We start from the raw sequence: 25,387 nt of genomic DNA, 5'->3' as shown, positions 1-25,387 counted from the left end.
CTGATGACTGCAAGAAAGCCAATGTCACTCCAGTCTTCAAAAAGTGCAAGAAGGATGACCCAGAAAACTACAGGCCACTCAGCCTCACACCCATCTCTTGAAAGGTGATGGAACAGCTCATTCTGGATATCTTCACCAAGCATGTGGAGGAAAAGAAGGTTATCAGTAGTCATCAATATGGATTCACCATATTGGTGAATCCAATTTCCATTGATGGAAATTGAATTGAATGAAATTCAATGATGAAATTGAATTGAATGAAATAAGGGAAATCATGTTTGACCAATCTGATAGCCTTCTATGATGGTATGACTGGCTGGGTAGATGAGGGAAGAGCAGTGGGTGTTAATCTACTGTGACTTCAGCAAGGCTTTTGACAGTGTCACCCACAACATCCTCATAGGTAAGCTCAGGAAGCGTGGGTTGAATGAGTGCACAGTGAGATGGAATGAGAACTGGCTGGATGGCAGAGCTCAGAGGGTTGTCATCATCAGTGCAGTCTAGTTGGAGGCCTCTAGCTAGTGGTGTTTCCCAGGGGTCACTACTGGGTCCAGTATTGTTTAACCTGTTCATCAACGACCTGGGTGAAGAGACTGAGTGTACCCTCAGGAAGTTTGCTGGTGAGACAAAACTGGGAGGAGGGGTTGATACACCAGAAGGCTGTACTGCCATTTGGTGACATATGGACAGGCTGGAGGGATGGGCAGATAAGAACCTAATGAAATTCAGTAAAGGCAAGTGTAGTGTCCTGCACCTAGGGAGTAATAACTCCATGTACCCATACAGGTTAGAGGTTGACCTGCTGGAAAGCAGCTTTGCAGAGAATGACCTGGGCGTCCTGTTGGACAACAGCTTGATCATGAGCCAGCAATATGCTCTTGTGGCCAAGAAGGCCAATGGTATTCTGGGGTGCATTAGGGTGAGTGTGGCTAGCAGGTCAAGGGAGGTTATCCTCTCCATCTACTCTGCTCTGATGGGGCCACATCTGGTGTACTGTGTCCAGTTCTGGGTGCCTCAGTTTAAAAAGTACAAGTAATTATTTGAGAGAGTCCAGTAGAGAGCTACAAAGATGATTAGGGGTCTGGAGCATCTTTCTTAAGAGAAAAGGCTGAGAGAGCTGGGTCTTTTCATCCTGGAGAAGGCTGAGAGAGGATCTTATTTATGCTTATAAATATCTCAAGGATGGGTGTCAAGAGGATGGGACCAGAGTCTTTTCAGTGGTGCCTAACAACAGGATGAGAGGCAGTGGGCACATCACAATCCAATTGAGAAATGGTTCATTGTTGCATAGAATAAGACGACACTTTCAAAACGACAATTTTTTGGTTAGCTCATGTGGAACCCACTTCTCAAGCTTTTTCACCTTTCCAAGTTGCTTCAAATGTCGAATGACTGTAGAATGGTCAACATGGAGTTCTTTGGCAACTTCTGGTATAATTGTAAGAGGATCAGCTTTGATGATTGCTCTCAATTGTTCTTTGTCAACTTCTGATGAACGACCACTACCCTTCTCATCTTCAAGACTCTCATCTCCTTTGCAAAACTTCTTGAACCACTACTGCACTATATGTGTGTTAGCAGTTCCCAGGCCAAATGCATTGCTGATGTTGTGAGTTGTCTCCACTGATTTACGACCCATTTTGAACTTGAATAAGAAAATCACTCGAGTTTGCTTTTTGTCTAGCATCATTTCCATAGTCTAAAATAAATATAAAGTAAACGGCAAGTAATAAATCAGTAGCAAAAATAACATAAAGCGAGAAAAGTACATTAAAATTATGTATAACATAACCACATTTATTTAATAATGTATTCCAATATCAAACAGCAAATTTCAACAATGCAAAAACTACAATTACTTTTGCACCAATCTAATAATTAAACTTGTTTTCCTACAGTTTCTGTGTGTGCGGGTTTTTTTTCCCCCTCTATATTCCCCTTAATGCTGTATCTCCTGTGAACTCCTGTCTTCCCTACACCCAGCTTTTTCCTACATCACCTGTGCTGTCCTATTCCCTGTGTCTCCTTGTCACCATCCTGACCAAGCACCTTATGCATTTATAGTCCCTGATTATCAGTGAGGTGAGAAGTAATACCATGCTGTGGATTTAAGTTAGTTACAAGTATGTTGATTAGACAACCAGTAACCTTGGCATCACTATTTACTTTGTGCTACCGTCTTTTCCTTAGTAGGATTATTAATTTTGGAACCATTGGTGTTCACAATACTTAGAGACGTCCTTTTTTTCTTTTTGATCTCTGTCCTTCCATCCAATATGACTGTAACTGATCAATGGATTCCAAGTGTGTTTTACAAACTTTCTCATGAAAAGTTGTTCCAACAAGTAGCACTTCTCTTAGCAAACTGAATTATTTGCATGATTTTTGTTTTCTTCCCTACTGTCTTTGAGTAGATCATACTGTTATGATTATCCATTCTCAGTTGTGCATCAAAGGGCAAGTTCTTATGAGGCTGTGTGAGCTGACGCAGGCAGGTCACAGGAACAACCAGAAGCCACAGATGCAATGCAAAGAGCAAATTTATTCTTGTTACCTCACTACCGGGGCATCTCCAACACACCACTTAAGTTTGTGGGCAGAGGTCACACAAGCAGAGACACAGGCATTGCAGAATTCAGCCCTTGGCTGTTGTTTTTTCCATGCGAGAGACGGAACCTGATACACCAATGTGATGTTCATAGAGTTCACTTTATTGTCAGACAGAGCTAGCTTTATAGCAAAGCTGCCCTGTCCACATGCCTTGCAACAATGTGATTAGTTGTAACTCATGCTATACAATAACGTGATAGGCTGCATGTACTGTCCACACGCTCTGCATGTGAGTGTCCAGCGATTGCTCATTCATTGTTACCTTCTAATGGAGCTCCTTTGGTTTCTTTTGTCTCTGGCTTCACCTCTCAACCAGGCTGGCGACAACCCCATCCCCCCGGGGTGGGGGGGGCTCTGCCACTACATCTCCCTCTCTTTAATGTAATATTAACAATACGCTGTATCATGCTTTAAAGACTGTGCGAAATACAGGGTAAGAACATTAAGGCTAATACAATTACAATTAACAAGAACAGACCTGTTTTCAATATTCCTTTTAACCAAACAAGGCATCCAACCCAAAAAACCCAACATCTTCTGTTATTTTCTTGTTCTGCAAATATTTTACCTTTTTATCTTTTAAGTTCAAACAACACATACAATCAAACTCTTCATAAATGTGACCATGGCCAATAACAAAAAATTAATTGCTGCTCTGTTTTACAAAGTGGTATTCTCAGCATTGGCTATATCCGTTGCTAAAAGCGATAACACCTCTGAGGTTAAGGGTTGTCATCATTGTAATCGGTTTCTTCTTTGTTAGCTAGCCAAGGTCTCACCCACTTTGCTGGGATCCACGTATTTTTATGGTTACCTGTGGAAACACAAGCATATCCCCTTCCCCAGGTTATTAATGACATAGGACCTTCCCATTGTTGTGTTGTCGGATTAAACACACTAACCTTAGGTACATTTTTGGAAAAACCTTTGCCATTTTTGATATGGTGCATAACAACAGGTTCCATTTCAGTCTCACTTTTAGGATTAAGCCAGTTTAGCACGTACAATGCCTTCATCAAAACCTCTTCTGGCACTGGCATCTGGCACTGCCACAAGTTTGTCTATAATGTTGTTTCCCTCAACTAGACCACCTGGCAGGTTAGAATGGCTTTTTATATGCATTATAAATACTGGTGCTGTCCTATAATCTAACACGTTCCACAAATCTAACAATGCTTCCAACAACAAGGAATTGGAAACTCGCTGCAGAAGCGCTCTATGTATTCTTTGTACAACTCCCACAACATAAAGAGAATCTGCTACCAAATTAATTGGGAAGTTATGCCATTTTTGTAATGCTGCTATCACCGCTTGCAACTCTAAAATTTGAACTGATCCTTCAGCTACAACAATCTGTGAATGCCACTGACCATTCTCAAACCATACAAAACCTCCTTTGCGTGAGCGACTACTCGCATCCGTGAAAATGGTTATCGCATCTAACGGATACTCACTAACAATTGACATAGGCTCCAAGGGGAGGTTGGTTTTAAATATGGGATGCGGTGGATAATGATTGTCCACCTGCACTGGAATCCAGGCAAGAGCTAAGGCAAGATCATCGTGTTTGAGAAGGATCTGTTCAAACAGATTGAGAGAAATGGGGATCACAATTTTAGCAACATACAATCCAGACAAGGTCAGAAATCAGCTTAGTCCTTTCACTATCACTTGGGCAATGGCTTCCCACCTTTGAATGATGTTTTTTTGTTTTTGGCTGTTTAGAAATATCCATTCTAATACTAACAACGGATCCTTTTCTTCCATGCTCCACTGGGCCAAAAGTCCTGCCACCTCCTTATTGGTATTATAGACATAAAGAATAACAGACAATTCTGATCTTATCCGCTGAGCAGTATTCTGTGAAATTTTTCTTGAAATTTGCTCAAGCGCTTTTTCTGCTTCTGGTGTAAGGTACCGTGGTTCTTGGGGGTCTCGTCCCCTGTGGAGGAGACTAAGCAACGGTTGCAAATCTGTATTTGTAATTCCCACAACATTTCTTATCCACTGCAAGTCCCCTACCAACTTCATTGCATCGTGAAGGGTTGCTACCTTTGCTTTCACAGTAAGCTTCTGAGGTCTAATCATGGCCTGAGTTAGTTCATATCCTAAATATTTCCATGGTGCGGTTCGCTGTACCTTTTCTGGTGCCACAACCAGACCCCACTGACCTAATTGGTTTGTCAACTGAATTATTGTATCCTGACTAATTTCCTTTTCATTGCACAAAAGGATATCATCCACATAATAATAGATGATCATCTGAGGGTGTTGTTGCCTAAATGACTTTAAAGCCAAATCTACATACCATTGGCAAATAGTAGGAGAATTTTTCATTCCTTGAGGTAGTACTACCCAATGATATCTTTTTGTGGGAGCTTGATGATTAAGCACTGGAACAGTAAAGGCAAACTTTTCACAATCCTCTGGGTGTAATGGGATCGTGAAAAAGCAATCCTTCAAATCAATGACAACTATATCCCAATCTTTTGGAAGCATGGTTGGGGTAGGAAGACCTGTTTGCAGTGCCCCCATATCTTTCATTACTGCATTAATTGCCTTGAGGTCCTGTAACAAATGCCACTTCTCTGATTTCTTCTGGATAGTAAAAACAGGTGTATTCCATGGGTTGGTGGAAGGGACCAAATGTCTGAGATGGAGTTGCTCTTCAACCAGCTCCTCTAAATGCGCGAGCTTTTCTTTTGGTAATGGCCATTGATCCACCCAGACAGGATCATTTGTTTCCCAACTCAGCTTCATACACGGTCGGGTGTCGCTCACCTCAGTGACCATTATCAAAAAGGTGACTGCATGACTATTCCCCACTGAGACATCACATCCCTTCCTAATAATGCAATTGTCGTGTTCAGAACATAAGGTCGTACCTATGCCTCTAAGCCCTCGACCTCTTCTCTTATCTTAACCGTGTGTGCTGATGTGGGTAGGAGTGGCCCCCCCAATCCCCACTACCATGGTGTTTACTGCTTCTAAAGGCCAACATGGAGGCCAATCAGCATGAGGGATAATCGTCACATCTGCGCCTGAATCTAAAAGCATTCTTTTTCTCCTAATCTCACTTCCAGGCCCATATATGGAAACTAACCGAGATGGTTTGTCCAAAGTCAGTTTCTCCGTGAAAGCAACCACAGGGGCTCCGGTAGAGCCAAAACCTTTCTGACCCCTTTCCGCATCTAAAGCCTTTGGGACACATGCTCTAAAGGGTACCAATTGCGCTATAGGAGTTCCCTGTTTAATAGTCACAGGGGGTGTTAAGACTTGCAACATAATGCCTATGGGTCCAACATAATCAGAGTGTATTAATCCAAGCAAAACAAACAATCCTTGTCTTGAAGCAGAAGAGCGACCTATTAAAAGCGCACTCAATCCATACCCTAGGGGCCCCGTTGCTGTAGATGGAACTACATGTACAGACCGGTCCGTTATTGTGACATCTGTTCCCACGGCCAGATCGACACCTGCGCTTCCTGTGGTTGCTGCCCTGAGCTCGGACAAGCAACCATGGCTGTTCCCCCTCTCAGCTGGTATCGTGTTGTCATCGTGCCCCAGCCCCTGGTGCTGGCCCTCCTGTTTCCCGGCAGTGGTGTCCCATCTGTTTTAAATTTTGATCGACACTCCACTTCTCGGTGTCCATATTTGTCAAACCGACTGCACGTGCCATCGAAGCGCGAATAATCGAGGGGAGCTGGCGACTGACTAGTGCCATTACTAAGTCCCCCTCTCCAAGTGTACTGAGGGCAATTTCTTTTAAGATGTCCTGTCTGTCCGCGAGTCAAACATGCTAGGCCGTGAGAAGAAGGGCTTCGGCCTTTCATTGCAGGCTTAAGTGCTGCAGCCAAGGCCGCAGGGTGGGCTTGAGCATGTATTTTTGCCTTTTCTACCTCCTGTTGCATAATTGGTACCCGTGTACAAGCTTCCACCATCTCTGCCAGAGAAGCAGTTTTTCCCAAGCCGGCTAATATCTGTTGGCATTGGGTGTTTGCATTCATCATGGCCAAATCTTTCCCCACAGCAGCTTTTGCCTCTGGAGTCAGGTTAGGAGAAGCATCTATAGCTTCTTTTAAACGGTCCACAAACTTCATATATGGTTCCCCAGGATCCTGCTTTATTGTAGAATAGGGTGGCACAGGGTTACCTATATTTGACAATTCTTTCACTGCCGCCAGGGCAAGCCCTTTCTTTTGCTGCAATATCCTTGGATGAAGCGCTGCCTGAGTAGCACCATCCGCATATTGCCCACGACCCAGTAATTGGTCCATGCTAGCTAACCGCAATGGATCATCAGCTGGTAAATGAACATTTTCTGATACTGCCAATTCCACCTTCTCCTGCCATTTGTCCAAGAACAGCAAATACCCTGTTGGGGGAAGCAATAACTCCATCAATGCCTTAATATCTGTTGGAGTTAGTACTTGCCCCTTGAAAAATGAATTGATTAGCTGCATCACATGCTTATTATCCAGACCATACTGCATAACTGCACTTTGCAATTGCTTAACTGTTTTCCAATCAAAGGGCGCCCACTACCTTTGTCCTCTGTTATCTATGTGCACTGGCATTGCTGTAATACTACCAGGTAACGTAATCCCTTCAATGGTTGCATCCCTGATTACCCCTTGCCAGTGTTGCATTATAAGAATGATCTCGAGGAATATCTCTACCCTGAGACAGGGTAGCACCCAAATTATCATTACTATCACTGCTATACAATTCCCTTGTATTTCCCTGTGGATCAGTAAGTCGAGGCATATTTGTAAATCGATCTGTTGACCCAGTCTCCAGACCTTTTCCATATCGCGCTCTCAAATATTCATCTGCTTCTCTTACAGACCACATCCCGTCTTCAACACATTGCTTTGCCCATGTTTGTATTCGCTCCTTTTTAATCCAGAGCTCCTCGGGAGTGAGGTCCAATTCCGCCCCCTCCCGTTCCTGTTTTCCCTGTTTTTCACATTTCCTGCCAATTGTCTCCAACCCATCCTTAATTGCATCTGACACCTTTTTATATGCTATTAACTGCGAAGTTTTACCAGTACCGCCATCTAGTTGCTTCATAGCTTTTAGAACTTCTTGCATCTGGCTCTCCTGCCGTCTCAGTAAGTCCTTCAGGCTCTGCATGTGGCTCTCCTCCTGGAAGTCAGGGCGATTCTGCGGTGTTCCATCCTGGTGCTCCATCGGGTCCTCCGGCAAAGGCACGTCAGCTGGATTAACTTGTCCTGGCTTGTTGAAACTTGCTGTTACAAGGGGGGTGGTTAGTAGATCGAGAGACGTCCTTCTTCCCCTCTACTCCGCCCTGGTGAGACCCCATCTGGAATATTGTGTCCAGTTCTGGGCCCCTCAGTTCAAGGACAAGGAACTGCTGGAGAGAGCCCAGCGTAGAGCAACAAAGATGATTAAGGGAGTGGAGCTGGTTACATCTGGCTGTGGTCATTACAACATAGTCCAGAAGCTTTTCAGCTACTCTGAGCACCTCCTTTGTTAATGACCCTGTCAACTGACCGAGGGTCCCACCTCTCCTGCCACACCAGCTGATGGAGGTGAAGTCCCTTGGTACCACCCTAGGTGTGTACATGGGGACAGGCACAGTGGGGCACAAAAAGTGCTAAAGAGCCATCAACTGCCCCATTGAAGGCTCCAGATCTCAGGGGGACGTGCAACTGCCACACTGATCATCCGTTATTCCCACACGGAGGCAGTATTTAAAAACGTAAATAAATATTCGTGTGTGTATATAATTTTTATACATATATAATTCATTTGCATTTCTATTTTTTCTTAGCCTGTCTTTTGTGCTTAGAACACCATTCTTGTCATATAAAACAATACTGTCACCATATGCTGTGACCCTGTAATTTATTAGGTTGTCCTTCTTAAGATCAAGGAATGAGAGAGCATGCTATGGAGGTTTTCTTCTTGTTATTTTCAAAGTATTTTTGGGTCTGTACATCTCTAAATCTCTTGTTCAGTTGTGGGTCATCTGAAAAAAACAAAAACAACAACCAAAAAAACCCACCAAAAAAACCCCAAACAAACAAACAAAAAAACCCCATGGAAAACTAAACAATCCCCCAAAAAACACCGAACTCTGCTTCCATCTTTTTGAAGCTGATAAAACTGTTGTCACTATTATATAATACATGTCAGTTAGGCTGAGCAGGATTGTTTCCTGTTGGAGAATACTTTGTATCAAAACTCATAAACGGTAATATTTATGTGTATTCTTAAATTATCAAAAAATTTGTTTAATATAAGTGCTTGGGTGAGACAAAAAATAGAGAATCTGCATCATCTGAGCAACTCTGATCTGCCTTTGGCATTTTCAAACAATTGCTAGGGGAAATCCCATGGGCAAGACTGCTTGAAGGAAAAGGGGCCCAAGACAGCTGTATTGCATTCAGAGATTGCTTCTTCCACGCTCAGGATCAGAGCATCCCCACATGTAGTAAGTCAAGGAAGGGAGCCAGGAGGCCTGCGTGGTTGAATAGGCATCTGTTGGGTATGATCAAGCAGAAGAGGAGAGTTTACAGGTCATGGAAGAAGAAGCTGGCCACTTGGGAGGAATATAAGGCTGCTGTTAGAGGATGTAGGAAGGCAGCTAGCATAGCCAAGGCCTCCTTAGAATTATAGCTGGCAAGAGGGGTCAAGGACAGCAAAAAGAACTTTTTCAAATACATAGCAGATAAAACTAATACCAGAGGCAATGTAGGCCCACTGATGAATGGAGTGGGTGCCCTGGTGGCAGAAGATACAGAGAAGGCAGAATTACTGAATGCCTTCTTTGTCTCTGTCTACTCTGCTGGAGGCTGTCCTGGGGAGCCCTGTACCCCTGAGACCCCAGATGAAGCCAGGTCAATGGAGGAGTTTGCTTTAGTCGATGAGGACTGGGTTAGGGAGCAATTAAATAGTCTGGACATCCATAAATCCATGGGTCCAGATGGGATGCATCCGCGGGTGCTGAGGGAGCTGGCTGAAGTCATTGCTAGACCGCTCTCCATCATCTTTGCCAAGTCTTGGGAAATGGGAGAGGTGCCCGAGGATTGGAGGAAAGCAAATGTCACTCCAGTCTTCAAAAAGGGCAAGAAGGAGGACCCGGGTAATTATAGACCGGTCAACCTCACCTCTGTCCCTGGGAAAGTAATGGAACAGCTTCTCCTTGGTGCCATCTCAAGGCATATCAAGGATAAGAGCGTTATTAGGGACAGTCAGCATGGCTTTACCAAGGGTAAGTCATGCTTGACCAACCTCATAGCCTTTTATGAGAATGTAACAAGGTGGATGGATGATGGCTGAGCGGTGGATGTGGTCTACCTTGACTTCAGTAGAGCCTTTGACACAGTCTCCCACAGCATCCTCACAGCTAAGTTGAGGAGGTATGGTCTAGACAACAGAGTAGTGAGGTGGGTTGCAAACTGTCTTAAGGAGAGAAGCCAGTGGTAGTCAATGGTGCGGAGTCTAGTTGGAGGCCAGTATCTAGTGGAGTGCCTCAGGGCTCAGTACTGGGGCCAATATTATTCAATATATTCATTAACGATTTGGACAAGGGAATTGAGTGTACTATCAGCAAGTTTGCTGATGACACTAAGCTGGGTGGAGTGGCTGGCACGCCAGAAGGCTGTGCTGCCTTCCAGCGGGATCTGGACGGGCTGGAGAGTTGGGTGGGAAATAACCTGATGAAATTTAACAAGGGAAAGTGTAGAGCCCTGCATCTGGGCAGGAACAACCCCAGGTTCCAGTATAGGTTGGGAAATTACATATTAGAGAGCAGTGTAGGGGAAAGGGACCTGGGGGTCCTGATGGACAACAGGATGACCATGAACCAGCACTGTGCCCTTGTGACCAGGAAGGCCAATGGCATCCTCGGGTGTATTACAAAGGGGGTGGTTAGTAGATTGAGAGAGGTCCTCCTTCCCCTCTACTCCGCCCTGGTGAGACCCCATCTAGAATATTGTGTCCAGTTCTGGGCCCCTCAGTTCAAGAAGGACAGGGAACTGCTGGAGAGAGTCCAGCGTAGGGCAACAAAGATGATTAAGGGAGTGGAGCACCTCCCTTATGAGGAAAGGCTGAGGGAGCTGGGTCTCTTTAGTTTGGAACAGAGGAGACTGAGGGGTGACCTTATTAATGTTTATAAATATATAAAGGGTGAGTGCCATGAGGATGGAGCCAGGCTCTTTTTGGTGGCAAACAATGAGAGGACAAGGGGTAATGGGATCAAGCTGGAACACAAGAGGTTCCACTTAAATTTGAGAAAAAACTTCTTCTCAGTGAGGGTGACAGAGCACTGGAACAGGCTGCCCAGGGAGGTTGTGGAGTCTCCTTCCCTGGAGACATTGAAAACCTGCCTCGACATGTTCCTGTGCGACCTCACCTAGGCGTTCCTGCTCTGGCAGGGGAATTGGACTTGATGATCTTTTGAGGTCCCTTCCAATCCCAAACATACTGTGATACTGTGATACTGTGATACTGTGATAAGTTGAAATACTGACTTTGAATGTTTATTGTGGGACCTCCTAAAATCAAAGTTGCTTTTGTTTAAAGCCTCAGGCATTTCCTCCTCAGCTCAGCTGTTTCTCATAGAGTTGTGTTTGGCCTTTGTGCTTATTTGGAATGTGTATAATAATTGTCTGATTTTTGTTATGGTACTCTTGGACTTAAGAAGCTGGTAGGTGGATAAGTGTGTTTGCATCTATTTGGCCTGTTTCCAGTTTTGCTTTATCTGTCACCGCAATCTGGAATTTATGGAAAACAGATTGAAGGCTACTGATAGTGCATTATGCACGCTAGTTCTTTGACATCTGTACCAATTTGAAAAAAATCCACATCATGTTTAGCAAATAGGCTATCTACAACCCCAACAGTTAGAGAGCTCCATCACATATGAGCAGACTGCTTTCTCTTGAGAGATGCCAGATATCTCCTCCCTTAGTAGAAATACCTTCAGTCCTTAAGACAACTGACAAGAAATGTGGTTCTTTGAAGAGATTTGTTTAACTGGATTTTTCAGTACTCTTAAAGGAATAAGGGCATAATCCTCACTAGCCACAGTAGCTCTTCTGGTCCAACATCCACTTACTGACAACAAATTCAGTTTGTTTCTCTTTGTACGTACTTTTGTGCTTTATTGCTTTTTTCTTAACTCTTTATTTAGATGTACTTTAGTTACTCCAGTGTTTTAATACTTGTATTTGGCATTGTAATTCATAGAAACCTTGTAGATATTTATGATTCTTTACAAAGTTAGATCAGTTTCATGTACTAACTTCCTCTGTGACCTGCTTATAATTTAAACTCCTTAGAATTTAGTCACAAAGTTTCTAGAATGTGTGGGGGGAGAGGAGAGGGCTGCTGTTTAAATTTTGATAGAATTTGGAAAGCAAACACTTCTTAAAAATTCCAGTCCTAAAACTTAACTAATTATTTGAACTTTTGACTTTGCTTTATTATATACATTTGTAACAGTAAATGGTCCATCTGTGATTATTTTGGAAAAAAGTGTTTTATGTAGAAGCTATCAAAGTTCGTATAGGTAGTTCAGTAATCAATTAATAATCTTGGTTCCACAAAATTCCTGTTCTAATCTCCAACTGTTTGCAGCTACTGAATGTAGTTAAAAGAGTTATCTTCCTTCTGTTTATTATTTATTATTGCATAACTGCAGGCAAATGTAAATAAAACTCAGGTACCCCTTTGGATCTCAGTCAAATTCTGTTTTGAACAGAGTGATTAGAGTAGTTTTGTTCTTTCCTTACAGCAGCCAGGACTACAGCTTATATGCCTTCCCAGATCACTTATGGAGTGGCATATCTCAAATAAGTTACTAATTTTCATACTACTTTTAGAGCCATGAAGATGATTAAGGGAGTGGAGCATTTCCCTTATGAGGAAAGGCTGAGGGAGCTGGAACTCTTTAGCCTGAAGGAGACTAAGGGGTGACCTCATTAATGTTTATGAATATGTAACAAGTGTCACGAGGATGGAGCCAGTCTCTTCTTGGTGACAACCAATGATAGGATGAGGGGCAATGGATACAAACTGGAGCACAGGATGTTCCACTTAAATTTGAGAAGAAACTTCTTCACAGTGAGGCTGACAGAACACTGGAACAGGCTGCCCAGGGGGGTTGTGGAGTCTCCTTCTCTGCAGACATCCAAAACCCGCCTGGACACATTCCTGTGTGGTCTCATCTGGGTGTTCTTGCTCTGGCAGGGGGATTGGACTAGATGATCTTTTGAGGTCCCTTCCAATCCCTAACATTCTATGATTCTGTGATATCATTCACCAGCTTTACAACATACAGATGTTTAGCGATACTAACCCATGGAAGTCGTTACTGGATATTCTCACTCTTGTAGGTATTCTTTGTAGAACAAAGCTGTAGTACATAAAGCAGAATTCATAACCTCATGGTGTACCTTATGTCATAGAAGTTACAAACCTTTATTCATTCACTGCTGAAAGTGTAACATGCAGACCGACTAATCTTATTTTTGACACAGTCCAATGCTGAATGCTTAAAAGCAAGTGATAATACTGATGAGAACTAGAACTTTGGGGTGCTTAACTTTTTTAAACATTTGTCACCCATCTTTGTTTCATCAAAGCAGACAGGTTTTGCACTAGACTCTCTGAAAGGAAATGAAAACAAAGTTTTTAAACCCTTTCTCTCAGAAATGACTTGAACTAAGAACTTAAGCATATAACACCTAGGAATGATGATCATGTTCTACTACAAAAGGCCTTCCTGTATGCATAAATGCATTCTTAGCCATAGCTTATCTTCCCTTTTGTGATTACAGTGTTCCCTTCAGTATAGCAGCAATGATACTGAAAGAATATAACATAGGAATGACAGAATGAAGTAAGCCATTTAAAGTGAAAGCTTTCTGTTGCAGGTTATCCTAAATGCAGAAGAGGTTTCATACTTAGATATCATTTCTAAATAGATTTAACGTAATTGAACAACTCTGCACACCATTTCTTCTCAGTGGTTGGAGTTCGGATCCAGAAATGTTCCATGAAATAAATGTTCCCTTGTATAAATCTGATTTTTTCTGTAGGAGGAGGCAGGATGTTCAGATTTGGTGGGGTGCCAGTTTAGTAATTTTGCTCAAAGTGCTTGGTGAGAATAATCTTTCTCCTAAAATGAAGCACAAGGAAAACTAATGATAAGCATAAAAAATATGAGCCTGCTGGTCTTTGCTTTTCATTTTTCTTTGCCTTTCTCTTTCAGTCAGATCTTCCTGCAGTGTGCATACAATGTGATCAATAACTTTTTCCATGCAGTAATTATCTCTATGTTGTATTATCTGAACACTGTTTTTCTTTATTACTCAAAAGATGCAGGAGATATTTATATAACCAGCTGATCCCATTTTGGATGAAGCTGCTTCACAACAACACGAGAAAGCTTGTTTTAAATAGCCTTTTTAACAAATGCTGTATGGAAAGCTTACCAGGCAGTACCTTTTTCTAATGAAAAAAATATTGTAAATACTCTTTTACGCTTTATATTTAATTAAGCACAAAGTAAATGGAAGTGTCCTTTAAATTAACAGAGTTTTAAGTAATTATGCTAAGCGTGTCTTTTAATTAAAAAGCCTGTTCAGAAAATAGGTGCCACTGTTCTGAAGTTCCTAGATGATGACTGGACTACTGATTTTTCAGAGTAAAGACTTATCTTAAAAAATAACGTTCCTATCTGGAATACATTCTCATTTCATTGGCTTCTAATTTTCATAGATTGAGATCTTACAAGAGTCACGAATGATGATTCCAGACTGCCAGCGCAGATTAGAAGTTGCACATGCAGATCTTACTCAACTACTAGTAAGTATAGCACCAAAATCCACTGATCAAGAAATGCTGCTGTTCCTTGATAACTTGGATAAACGTACTCACCTGTAGTGCAATTGAAGCATAACAGAACTGAAAAATTACTTTTCATAGGTCCCAAGACTAGCATCCTATAACATACCAATATTTCATTTTAGATAACTGTCTTTGCAGATTTGATCTTTAGGCTATGAAAATTGTGTGTGTTAGAATATAAGAAGCTGTCTTTAAGGGAGTGTACAGTCAACATATACTTTGTCACCATTTACTGCAGGGCAACAATAAACCGTGGTAGAAGCTCTCTGTTACCCCCCACACACACTAAGGAAAGGTAATAGGAGGAAAAGGGAGAGAGACTTGCAAGTTGGGAAAAGTTTAAAATGCTTTACTAATGCTAATAATGAATAGAGAAAATAATACAAAATATACAAAACCAATCTTGAATTCCTGGGGCAGCACAGCCGTGGCTGCTGTGGAGCTGGAGCTGCTTCAGCAGCTGCAGGGCAGGCACCCGGAAGTCCTGGGCTGGACTCCACAGCAAACCGGAACTGGGTTCAGGGTTGCAGGGTCTGGAACCAGGCCTCGGATCGCAGGGACAGCAGGTAGGGTCCTCTCCAGATGCCGGCCATGGTTGAAGAAGAGCGAGACCCTCATGATCTCCCACTTTTACAGGGTGTATGACGTGGATGGGATGGAATACTTAGTTGGTCAATTTTAGTTACCTGTTCAGTTTGCCCCTCCTTGCAAATACATCCCTCTCACTTATGGGACGTGCACAATTTATCAGTATCCTTGACTGTCATAGCATTACATCTAAACCTGGGGCTCTTTTGCATTCCATTGCTTCCGTTATCAGCTCCTGTCTACGAAAACATGCAGCCAAATTTAGAAAAATGCAGTTACTTAGAAGAACTTAGCTGAAAGGAAAATTCACTAAAAGAGAAACTGGGCTCTTTTTTAACAAAACCAGGACACACTTAAATACTGAACTGTTAGAATGGACTCTGAATTCCTGTAATAGTTATATGATCAGAAAGGACAGCTGATCAGAACCAGCTAAGCCGGACCCGTTTCAGCAGATCCCAAGGTACAGCAGGGTTTTTCGGTTCCTTGGGTTTTAATTTCGCAACCCGGAAGCACCCAGCAGCCCTTGCGAGAGCGGCTGATGTTGCGTGGGCATTACCATGGTGATGGCAAGAGATTTAAAAAAGGTTGAAACGCAAAACTAGCACTCAGTCCCCAAGGTCAGCTGATTGGAGCCAGCTAAGCCAGAGCTGTTTCAGCAGATCCCAAGGTACAGGAGGGTTTTTTGGTTCCTTGGGTTTCAATTTCACGACCCAGAAGCACCTGGCAGCCCTTGTGAGAGCAGCTGACGTGGTGTGGGCGTTACCACAGTGACAGCGATCACAACCCCGCCCCTCACCTTGAAAAAACCTCCGAGAGGGCAGCGATGAGTTGATGCCCACCAGGCGCTGGGAGGGGCAACCAGCTTGTGAAGTGAGTGAGTACCACCCACGCTGTGCTATAGCAGTGGGTGTGGTAACTCGTGCAGCAAGGTGCAGAGGTTGTCACTCCTTGCTTGTTAGACCCTCTCACCTATTGCCAGTGTCCCAGACTGCTGCTAACCATGGTCTCCTCCAGAAAGAGAGCCAGTCATAAAACAACTGTGGTGACACAGATGGAACACCTGCCCTGAACCATGGCTGTTCAGGTCTCTGGCTGCAGGGAGTGCCAGAGCCTGCTGCTGCCAGGGAAGAGAGGCCAGCATTCCACCTGTGTGAGGTGTGAGCAGGTGCAAGATCTGCTCAGCATGGTCATGAAACTTAAGGCGGAAGTCGAGGGACTGAGGTCCATCAGGGAGTGTGAAAAGGAGATAGACTGGTGGAGTAACTCCCTAGCATGCCAGTCAAAAAGGTCCCAGGGAGATACCCCCCAAAAGGTGATGGACCCCCTGCATTTTTGGGCAGAGAGGGGAGACCCAAGACAGCCCCTGCCCTGTCGCTGTTGGGCAGAGATAGGGGACCAAAAAGATGACGAGGGTTGGAAGTGAGTTCCAGTTCGGCGCCACAGGCAACCGCCCTCCCTACCTGCTTTGCTTCCTCAGGTGCCCTTCCATAATAAGTCTGAGGCCCTGGATCTTGAAGAAGAGGTAGGCGATGATGTGGTGAAAGTCCCACCAAGGTCACATAGGAGAGGCGGTTAACTCCACATCTCAAGTCTGCCTCCGATAAGAAAGAAAGAAGGGAAATTGTAGTAGGCGATTCCCTTCTGAGGGGGTGTCAAGGGTTTTGATTGCAGGGTGACAATAAAACCATGGCAGATGTATTGTTAACCTCCTCTCCCCCCACTTCCCCCTTCAGCCCCTCCCTCTCCCCCCTTCCCACTAAGGACAGGCGATTGGGAGGGAAAGAAGGACAGAGAGAAGAGAGGTGGAAAAATTAAAAATGTTTTACTAATGCTACTAATAAGAATAGAGAAAATAATACAAAATATACAAAACTAATCTTGAAAGTCCCAGCAACTGCAGAGGCAGCACCCGAAGTCCTGGATTGGACTCTGCAGCCACCCAGAGCTGGATTCAGTCTGTCACTAGGCCTCAGTTTGCAGGGACAACTAGCAAGGTCCTCTCCTAATGTCGGCCATAAGAAAAAGGGGCGAGATCCTTGTGATCTCCCACTTTTATATGAAGTATTCACGTGAATTGGATGTTATACACAGTTGGTCAGTCTCTCGGCCACCAGTTTCTCGTTGCCCCTCTCGCGAGAGGTGCATCCATGCTTATCAATAACTTTGCATTCCATTGCTATGTTTACCAAAACATGTATCTGTTTCTCCAGGAAAATGCAGCTAATATGAAGGCTTTAGCTAACAGGCAAATTCACTAAAAGAGAAACTTGTTTTTAACAAAACCAGGACAGGGGGACAGAGGGCCCAATATGCAGAGTGGACCCTCATCATAGGGAAGTATGTAGTCTACCCAGAGCCCAGATCAGGGATATCACCAGGGCACTCCCCAACCTGGTGCACCCAACAGACTACTACCCACTGCTGATCTTCCAGACAGGTGGGGAGGAAGCTGCATCCCGCAGTATGAGGGGAATAAAGAAAGATTTCAAGGCCTTGGGACAGATGGTAAAAGAGTCTGGGGCTCAAGTGATTTTCTCTTCCCTCCTTCCATTTTTGGGTGATGATGTGGGATGGAATAGAAAAATTCAGTCCATAAATGATTGGTTACAAGACTGGTGCTACAGGAAGGGCTTTGGATTCTTTGATAATGGCTGGTTTTATAAGACACCAGTCCAGACAGTGATACGTGGGAAAGGTTTATCTCGCAGCGGCCAAAGGATGCTGGGACAGGAATTAGCAGGGCTCATTTGGAGAGGTTTAAACAGGATTTGAAGGGGGATGGGGTTGTAGCTGGGCTTGCACCAGTGGGGCAGCTCTCTAGAATTGATGAAGACCGGGAAACCTCCCATCCCCCTAGGGTGAAATCGGTGTACTCAGCTTGCTCCCAGAAATGCCTGTGCACCAATGCGTGCAGCATGGGGAATAAGCAGGAGGAGTTAGAAACCTATGTTCAGGCAGGAGATTATGACCTGGTGGCAATTACAGAGACATGGTGGGACAGCTCACATGACTGGAATGTGGTCATAGATGGCTATGTCCTTTTCAGGAAAGACAGGCCAGCCAGGCGTGGTGGTGGAGTTGCTCTTTACATGAGAGAGCAACTAGAATGTATTGAGTACTGTCCAGGGGTGGATAAGGAGTGAGTTGAGAGTCTGTGGGTGAGAATTAAGGGGCAGGCTGGCAGGGGTGATACAGTTGTGGGTGTCTATTACAGGCCACCAGATCAGTGTGAGGAAGTTGATGAGGCCTTCTAGAGGCAGCTGAGAGCAGCCTCACAGTCACAGGCCCTGGTTGTTGTGGGGGATTTTAACTTCCCTGATGTTTGCTGGAAGGATTACACAGCCAGCCAGCGACAGTTTAGGAGGTTCCTCCAGTGCATTGATGATAACTTTCTGATGCAAATGGTGGAGGAGCCATCTAGGAGAGGTGCACTGCTGGATCTCATCCTCACTAACAAGGAGGGTCTGGTTGAAGCAGTAAAGGTTGAGGTCTGCCTTGATTACAGTGACCATGAAATGGTGGAGTTCAGGATCTTGTGTGGCAGGAACAGAACAGCAAGCAGAATTGCAACCCTGGACTTCAGCAGGGTGAACTTTGGCCTTTTGAAACAATTTCTAGGGGAAATCCCATGGGCAAGGCTGCTTGTAGGTAAAGGGACCCAAGATAGTTGGTTAGCGTTCAGGGACTGCTTCTACCAAGCTCAAGATCAGAGCATCCCAACATGTAGGAAGTCAAGGAAGGGAGCCAGGAGACCTGAGTGATTAAACAGGGAACTGCTGAGTAAACTCAAGTGGAAGAGGAGAGTTTACAGATCATGGAAGGAGGGGCTGGCCACTTGAGAAGAATATAAGGCTGTTGTCAGAGGGTGTAGGGAGGCAACTAAGAAAGCTAAGGCCTCCTTAGAATTAAACCTGGCAAGAGGGATCAAGGACAACAGAAAGAGTTTTTTCAAATACATGGCAGATAAAACTAACACCAGAGGCAATGTAGGCCCACTAATGAACGAGGTGGGTGCCCTGGTGACAGAAGATACAGAGAAGGCAAAGTTACTGAATGCCTTCTTTGTCTATACTGCCGGAGGCTGTCCTTAGGAGCCCCATACCCCTGAGGGCCCAGAGGAAGGCAAGACTATGGAGGAGTGGAGTGTGCCTTGGTTGATGAGGACTGGGTTAAGGACCAGTTAAGCAATCTGGACGTCCATAAATCCATGGGTCCTGACGGGATGCACCCATGGGTGTTGAGGGAGCTGGCTGAAGTTATTATATCCATCATCTTTGGTAAGTTGTGGGGAAACAGGAGAGGTGCCTGGGGACTGGAGGAAGGCAAATGTCATGCCAGTCTTCAAAAGGGCAAGAAGGAGGACCCGGGTAACTATAGACCGGTCAGCCTCACCTCCATCCCTGGAAAGGTGATGGAACCACTTATCCTTGACGCCATCTCAAGGCATATCAAAGAAAAGAGGGCCATTAGGTGTAGTCAACATGGCTTCACCAAGGGGAAGTCGTGCTTGACCAACCTCATAGCCTTTTATGAAGACATAACGAGGTGGATAGATGATGGTAAAGCAGTGGATGTGGTCTGCCGTGACTTCAGTAAAGCATTTGACACCGTCTCCCACAGCATCCTTGCAGCTAAACTGAGGAAGTGTGGTCTGGACAATCAGGTAGTGAAGTGGACTGTGAACTGGCTGAAGGAAAGAAGCCAGTCATGGTCAATGGGACGGAGTCTAGTTGGAGGCCTGTATCTTGTGGGAGATTTAAGGGATTTTCTTAAGGTTGTTGTGTGGATGGGTTTCTGTTAGATAGAGATTTATTTCTGAACTAGACAAAGCAACTCCAAGGCCGGCGCGAAGGCTGAAAAACAACACCTCTTATGAGAGTGAGATAATTCTATAATAACAAGACCTGAACATGGACAATATCCGATCAGCCAATGTGTGTTTGGAACGTGGACGCGTGATCAAGAAATAACTGCATATATAAGGAGGCTTGTCTCTGTAATACATGGCTTCACTTGAATTCATATTGGACTGTGTGGAGTCCGTGAGTTTTCGCCCTCACAGTATCTAGTGGAGTGCTTCAAGGGTTGGTACTGGGACCAGTACTATTCAGTATGTTCATCAATGACTTGGATGAGGGAATAGAGTGCAAGTTTGCTGATGACACAAAACTGGGAGGAGTGGCTGACATGCCAGAAGGCTGTGCTGCCATCCAGAGAGACCTGGACAGGCTGGAGAGTTGGGCAAGGAGAAATTTAATGAAATATAACAAGGGCAAGCATAGAGTCTTGCATCTGGGCAAGAAAAAATCCAGGTACCAGTATAAGTTGGGGAACGACCTATTAGAGAGCAGTGTTGGGGAAAGGGACCTGGGGGTCCTAGTGGACAGCAGGATGACCATGAGCCAGCACTGTGCCCTTGTGGCCAGGAAGGCCAATGGCATCCTGGGGTGTATCAGAAGGGGGGTGGTTAGTAGGTTGAGAGAGGTTCTCCTTCCCCTCTACTCTGCCCTGGTAAGACCACATCTGGAATATTGTGTCCAGTTCTGGGCCCCTCAGTTCAAGAAGGACAGGGAACTGCTGGAGAGAGTCCAGCGTAGGGCAACAAAGATGATTAAGGGAGTGGAGCACCTCCCTTATGAGGAAAGGCTGAGGGAGCTGGGTCTCTTTAGTTTGGAGAAGAGGAGACTGAGGGGTGACCTTATTAATGTTTATAAGTATATAAAGGGTGAGTGCCATGAGGATGGAGCCAGGCTCTTTTTGGTGGCAAACAATGAGAGGACAAGGGGTAATGGGATCAAGCTGGAACACAAGAGGTTCCACTTAAATTTGAGAAGAAACTTCTCAATGAGGGTAACAGAACACTGGAACAGGCTGCCCAGGGGGCTTGTGGAGTCTCCTTCTCTGGAGACATTCAAAACCCGCCTGGACGCCTTTCTGCGTAACGTCATTTAGGTGTTCCTGCTCCAGCAGGGGGATTGGACTAGATGATCTTTAGAGGTGTCTTCCAATCCCTAACATTCTATGATTCTATGAAAACAGTTCATTTTAGGTAGCTTCTTCTAGATCATGTAGGTGTATACAATATGCTTGTAGTGAACTGAAATAGTCAAAATACTTTGCTTACTCCTTTTATTAAGCTACGGATAAGAAACAAGACAGCTGAGTACTGCTTATATGATTTATTAGTGAGATGAGATATGAGAACTAGTGCTGCATTTTTAAGATGAATACCTGCAGGAATAAATACTATCTTGTACAAATAGCTTCACTGAAACTATACTAAGTTTGGAGATAGTCATGCTTATTTTAAAAGCTTATTTTTCACCAAGAATTCTGCTACACATTTAAATGCTACTATGATCCTAAAAATACATACCGTAAATTAAGCCTCAGACACATATGACAGCTAAAATGCAAATCCATTTTCAATGGAAAACTCAAGGTGTGTTGTCCTCGGGTGGTATGCATCTACTGTGTTAGTGAAGTTCCTTTTCCCTAGGTTTCCCACAGCAGAGACTCAGGCATGGATTCCAGAAATCCTTCTAAAGTAAATAATTTATTCACAAGGTACAGCATAGAGCAGCTCGAGCTGGATGCCTCCTGAAGAGGGACCCTCAGCAGAAAAACACAATTATACCCTCACAATCCAAGCACCCAACCCCTGTGCATAACTCTGGGCCAATTGCAAAATCGGAGTCTGAGGTCTCCATGTTCTTCATTGGATCTCTTAATTTTTGTTAGGCAGGCTGTCAGTCAAAGTTCTGACCTTCAGTTGCTATTTTTCACCTGCAACTGGAGTAAGTAAGTCCTTGGTAACAACCAAAACATTCTTCTGTTTCTCACCTTCTCTTAGGCACTGTTCTGTTCCTTTACTGATCTCCAGGGTTGCAACTCTCCTTATCTTCTAGCTTGAAGACTCAGGCCCTTTTTACTTAATGAAGCAGAAAGTTCAAAGGTTCACAGCTTGCAGAAGTTATGCTAAGCAAGTTTACTTACGCTAAACAAATTCTATATAAGCAGTTTCTAACCAAGTTCTATAAGAAGCAGTATACCAAACAATTGAATAAGCTAAGACAGTCTATTCCCATAATAACTGTTTTCCAAAATAAATGCAGGATTTAGGGTCCTTTTTTCATTCAAGTAGGTACTTGACAGGTAGCTGGTCTAGATTTCAGCACCATGCAGAAGAGATTGATCCATATTCTGTGCTGTACAAAGTTAAAATGAGGAATTTGGGAAGTTACTATTCTTATTAAGAATTTGGAAATCTTTAAAGGTTGCTTTCTGTTCTTAGCTCACCTTCAATGCTTAAAATCAACTTAGTATGTTTTTTCATTTGGCAGTCTCTACTTAAGGTTTTTCCTAATGGTACTCTTGTTCTAAGTTCTGTTGTTATTAGTTCCAGTTATACTGTCCTTGGTTTTAAATATTTATTTAACAAAATAAAGGTATGCATAGATTAAATCTGTTCACACATAACAGCCATTATCCTGAACCTTAAGCAGGACAAAAGAAATTACCTGTGCTTTGAATTACATAAAACTAGTGTTTTCAATAATGATATATCCATTTTTTCATAGTTTCCTTCTTAAATTTAATCCCATGTCCATTATTTTCAAAGTACTCAAAAGTTTTGTTTTTAATTCCAGGAAAATGAAAAAGAATTGGAAGAAGCTGAAGACTATAAAGAAGCACGTTCCATACTAGAGTCAGTGAAGCTGGAAACCTAGAAGTTTTCCAGGACTCTATATGCATTAGCACTGGGTCCATTCCATACTTTGATTTGACTATGGCTCTATTACTATTGTTGGCTTGCTAATTAAGGTTCCCTTTATGCAAACTGGCCTTTCTCTAACTGCAAGATGCATCAAATAAAAGATGTTCTGAAACATCTCTGTGTTCCATATTCAGGCAAAACAGAAACATTTTCAGTTCACCTCATTTTCAGAAAGGAAAAAATTAAGCCTATTTAGTGTAAGCATAATAGTGTAATAGCTAATACACAGAACTTAATCTGAACAATTCAGACTAAGAAAGTTTAGCTATGTAAGGAATGTGAGGGACCAATAAATACTTTAGAGGCACCTTATATTTGAAATAATTTCAAGCCATTATAGCATAACAGTCTGTATTGAAAGAAGAAATGACCCTTCGACATCACCCATCTTTTTTTCTGTGATGCAATTTCTTTGTAATTTTATCAAGTATTACCCCTTGTTTATCTTTGAACCCAAGACAGAATTAAGAGCTGATTCAAGATCTTTCTCAGTTTACCTAGGGCTGATTCATAGAGCCCAATTCACATAATTACCATTGATCAAAATTCTATTACTTTTTCAAGAAACAGAATTTAGCAGATTACTAGTATGTTGTCAGTTGTATCTGCTGGTAGAAGTTCTGGACTGAATGCTTTTTCTGAAATCACCTTGGCTTAAGTGAGTTTCTTTGAACAAGGCTTAAATCCCAGAAGCTTAAAGAGAACTAATGGGTAAGGGAACAATGCTTAATCTGCCTGGAAGACCAAACATACAAAAGCTGCTGTTCTTTCAGAATGGCTTCTCTAAACAGCAAAGAGTAAACTCTGATGAACAAGAAAGCTTTTTACATTAGTTTTTCTAATTTGAAAGTTTTTTTGGCATGTTCCTTAAAGGCAACACAAAGCACAGTATACTTTTTCTGTGATGCTATATTGAATACTCGTATTAAAATTTGCTGTTAATTTGCCTGAGTTTGGGTAAACTGCAGTTTCAGTACCTATATTTGTGTACCTTACTCTCAATGTACTTTATAAGTCTATTTCTCCATCCCTTTTAAGCACTGCTCTGACAGATTATCAACACTGCAAGATTTCTGATTGACTGCAGAATGACCTACTTTTCAAGTGACCCCAGACCAGTATTAGACAGCACTAAGAGATAAAAGAGTTTGTGACAACACTATGTTTTCATAATAGTATATGCACATCTCCTTACCAGCATTGTGTCCTGGGCATGTAACTGCCAACAGACACTGCCCTTTTCACAGGGCAAAATAACTTCTACTGAGAACATCTGCATATTCAGTTTCTTCTATGAACCTTCACTACGAACAGTGGCTGGAGCAGACAAAGCCTGCCTTAGCTGACTGACTGCAGTCAGCATAATAGTAATTATGCTTGCAGGCCCTTGAGTAGAGTGTGGTGAATAAATGCTGAACTAAAAAGGTGTGTTGGGGGGTATTGCATCTGCTGGGTAAAGCAGAATTTCAAATAAAAATTATTCTTCAGAAGAAATAATACACGTTTCTCAAAAACAAACCCACAGAAAAATGATGTGCAGTTGCTGAGAACCACATGCAGGTCAACATGAAATATAAACATAGGTGGGACCTGTAGTGGCTGAAGGGAAGTAGCATTCTGGTATGGCTTAAGTTGGCATTTAGAGATGAGGACACATGGGACTGAGTAGTTAACATATAAACTCCAGGGAAAAGTTTATTGGTGCAATAGTTTCTAGTGTAGAGTGGTTTCTTATATTTGCCTATGCATCTCTGTCCAAACCGTTTTCTAGCTCCCTATGATTACATCATGAACTAAGATGATACTCTCCCCTATCCATTTCTTCTTCCCTCTTACTAAGTTCTCCAAAAGACTGAGCATATTCTGTTGTACAGAAAAGAGCCAACCTCACTGATGACGATCAAGGTATGTTCCTACCTGAAAGGACTTGCTCTCTTCCTGTCTCTAGGTTCCCCTGAAAGTGTCTAACTTCTGAAAGGACAGCAGCATGATATCCATAAAAACTATACCAAAAAATTGTGACACAGCAGCAGTAACATAGGGCTGACTCTTTTAGGGTGATTGGCAAATCCATGCAGGCATTGCTCATGCTAGTAGAACAGTTGATCCAGCAATATATTATGGCAAACTAAATTTTTCCAGCAGTGCTCTGAGTGACCAGATGCAGATTATTCATATATAAGATGATTTTTGCCAAAAAAAATTATCATTTAGACTGGGGCCAATTTCCATAGTGAAGTAAAATATAGAAAATTAAGCCTAAATACTAGTATTGTTATTGTCCTCTCAGATCCAAAACTCAGAAGATAGTAGCACATCAAGCAACACCATGTTATTTCTAATTTTAAAGTTACCTACTCTTCTTGGAGATACATAGTCTACATTAGCGGATACAATAGACCATTCGATTGCAGGAAACACTTAATAGGCTGAGCAGTACTAAGGGGGCTGAGATCACAGTATCACAGTATGTTTGGGATTGGAAGGGACCTCAAAAGATCATCTAGTCCAATCCCCCTGCTGGAG

At 43.1% G+C, this 25,387-nt stretch overlaps 1 protein-coding gene across 1 annotated transcript in view; it reads left to right on the top strand.

Moving 5' to 3' along the window:
• Positions 1-23,959, top strand: part of LOC136114631 (tubulin-specific chaperone A-like) — a 49,768-nt gene extending 25,809 nt beyond the window's left edge. The window contains exons 3-4 of the mRNA XM_065860046.2: positions 14,365-14,451; positions 22,734-23,959. Coding sequence (XP_065716118.1) covers positions 14,365-14,451; positions 22,734-22,814 — 168 coding nt within the window. The 3' untranslated portion in view covers positions 22,815-23,959. The remainder of the gene's footprint in view (positions 1-14,364; positions 14,452-22,733) is intronic.
• The last annotated feature ends 1,428 nt before the right edge of the window (positions 23,960-25,387 follow it).

Source organism: Patagioenas fasciata, chromosome W, assembly GCF_037038585.1.
Source record: "Patagioenas fasciata isolate bPatFas1 chromosome W, bPatFas1.hap1, whole genome shotgun sequence".
NCBI classification, from domain to species: Eukaryota; Metazoa; Chordata; class Aves; order Columbiformes; family Columbidae; genus Patagioenas; species Patagioenas fasciata.
The sequence above is the reverse complement of the archived record's forward strand: the minus strand, read 5'-3'. Positions and strand labels throughout refer to the sequence as shown.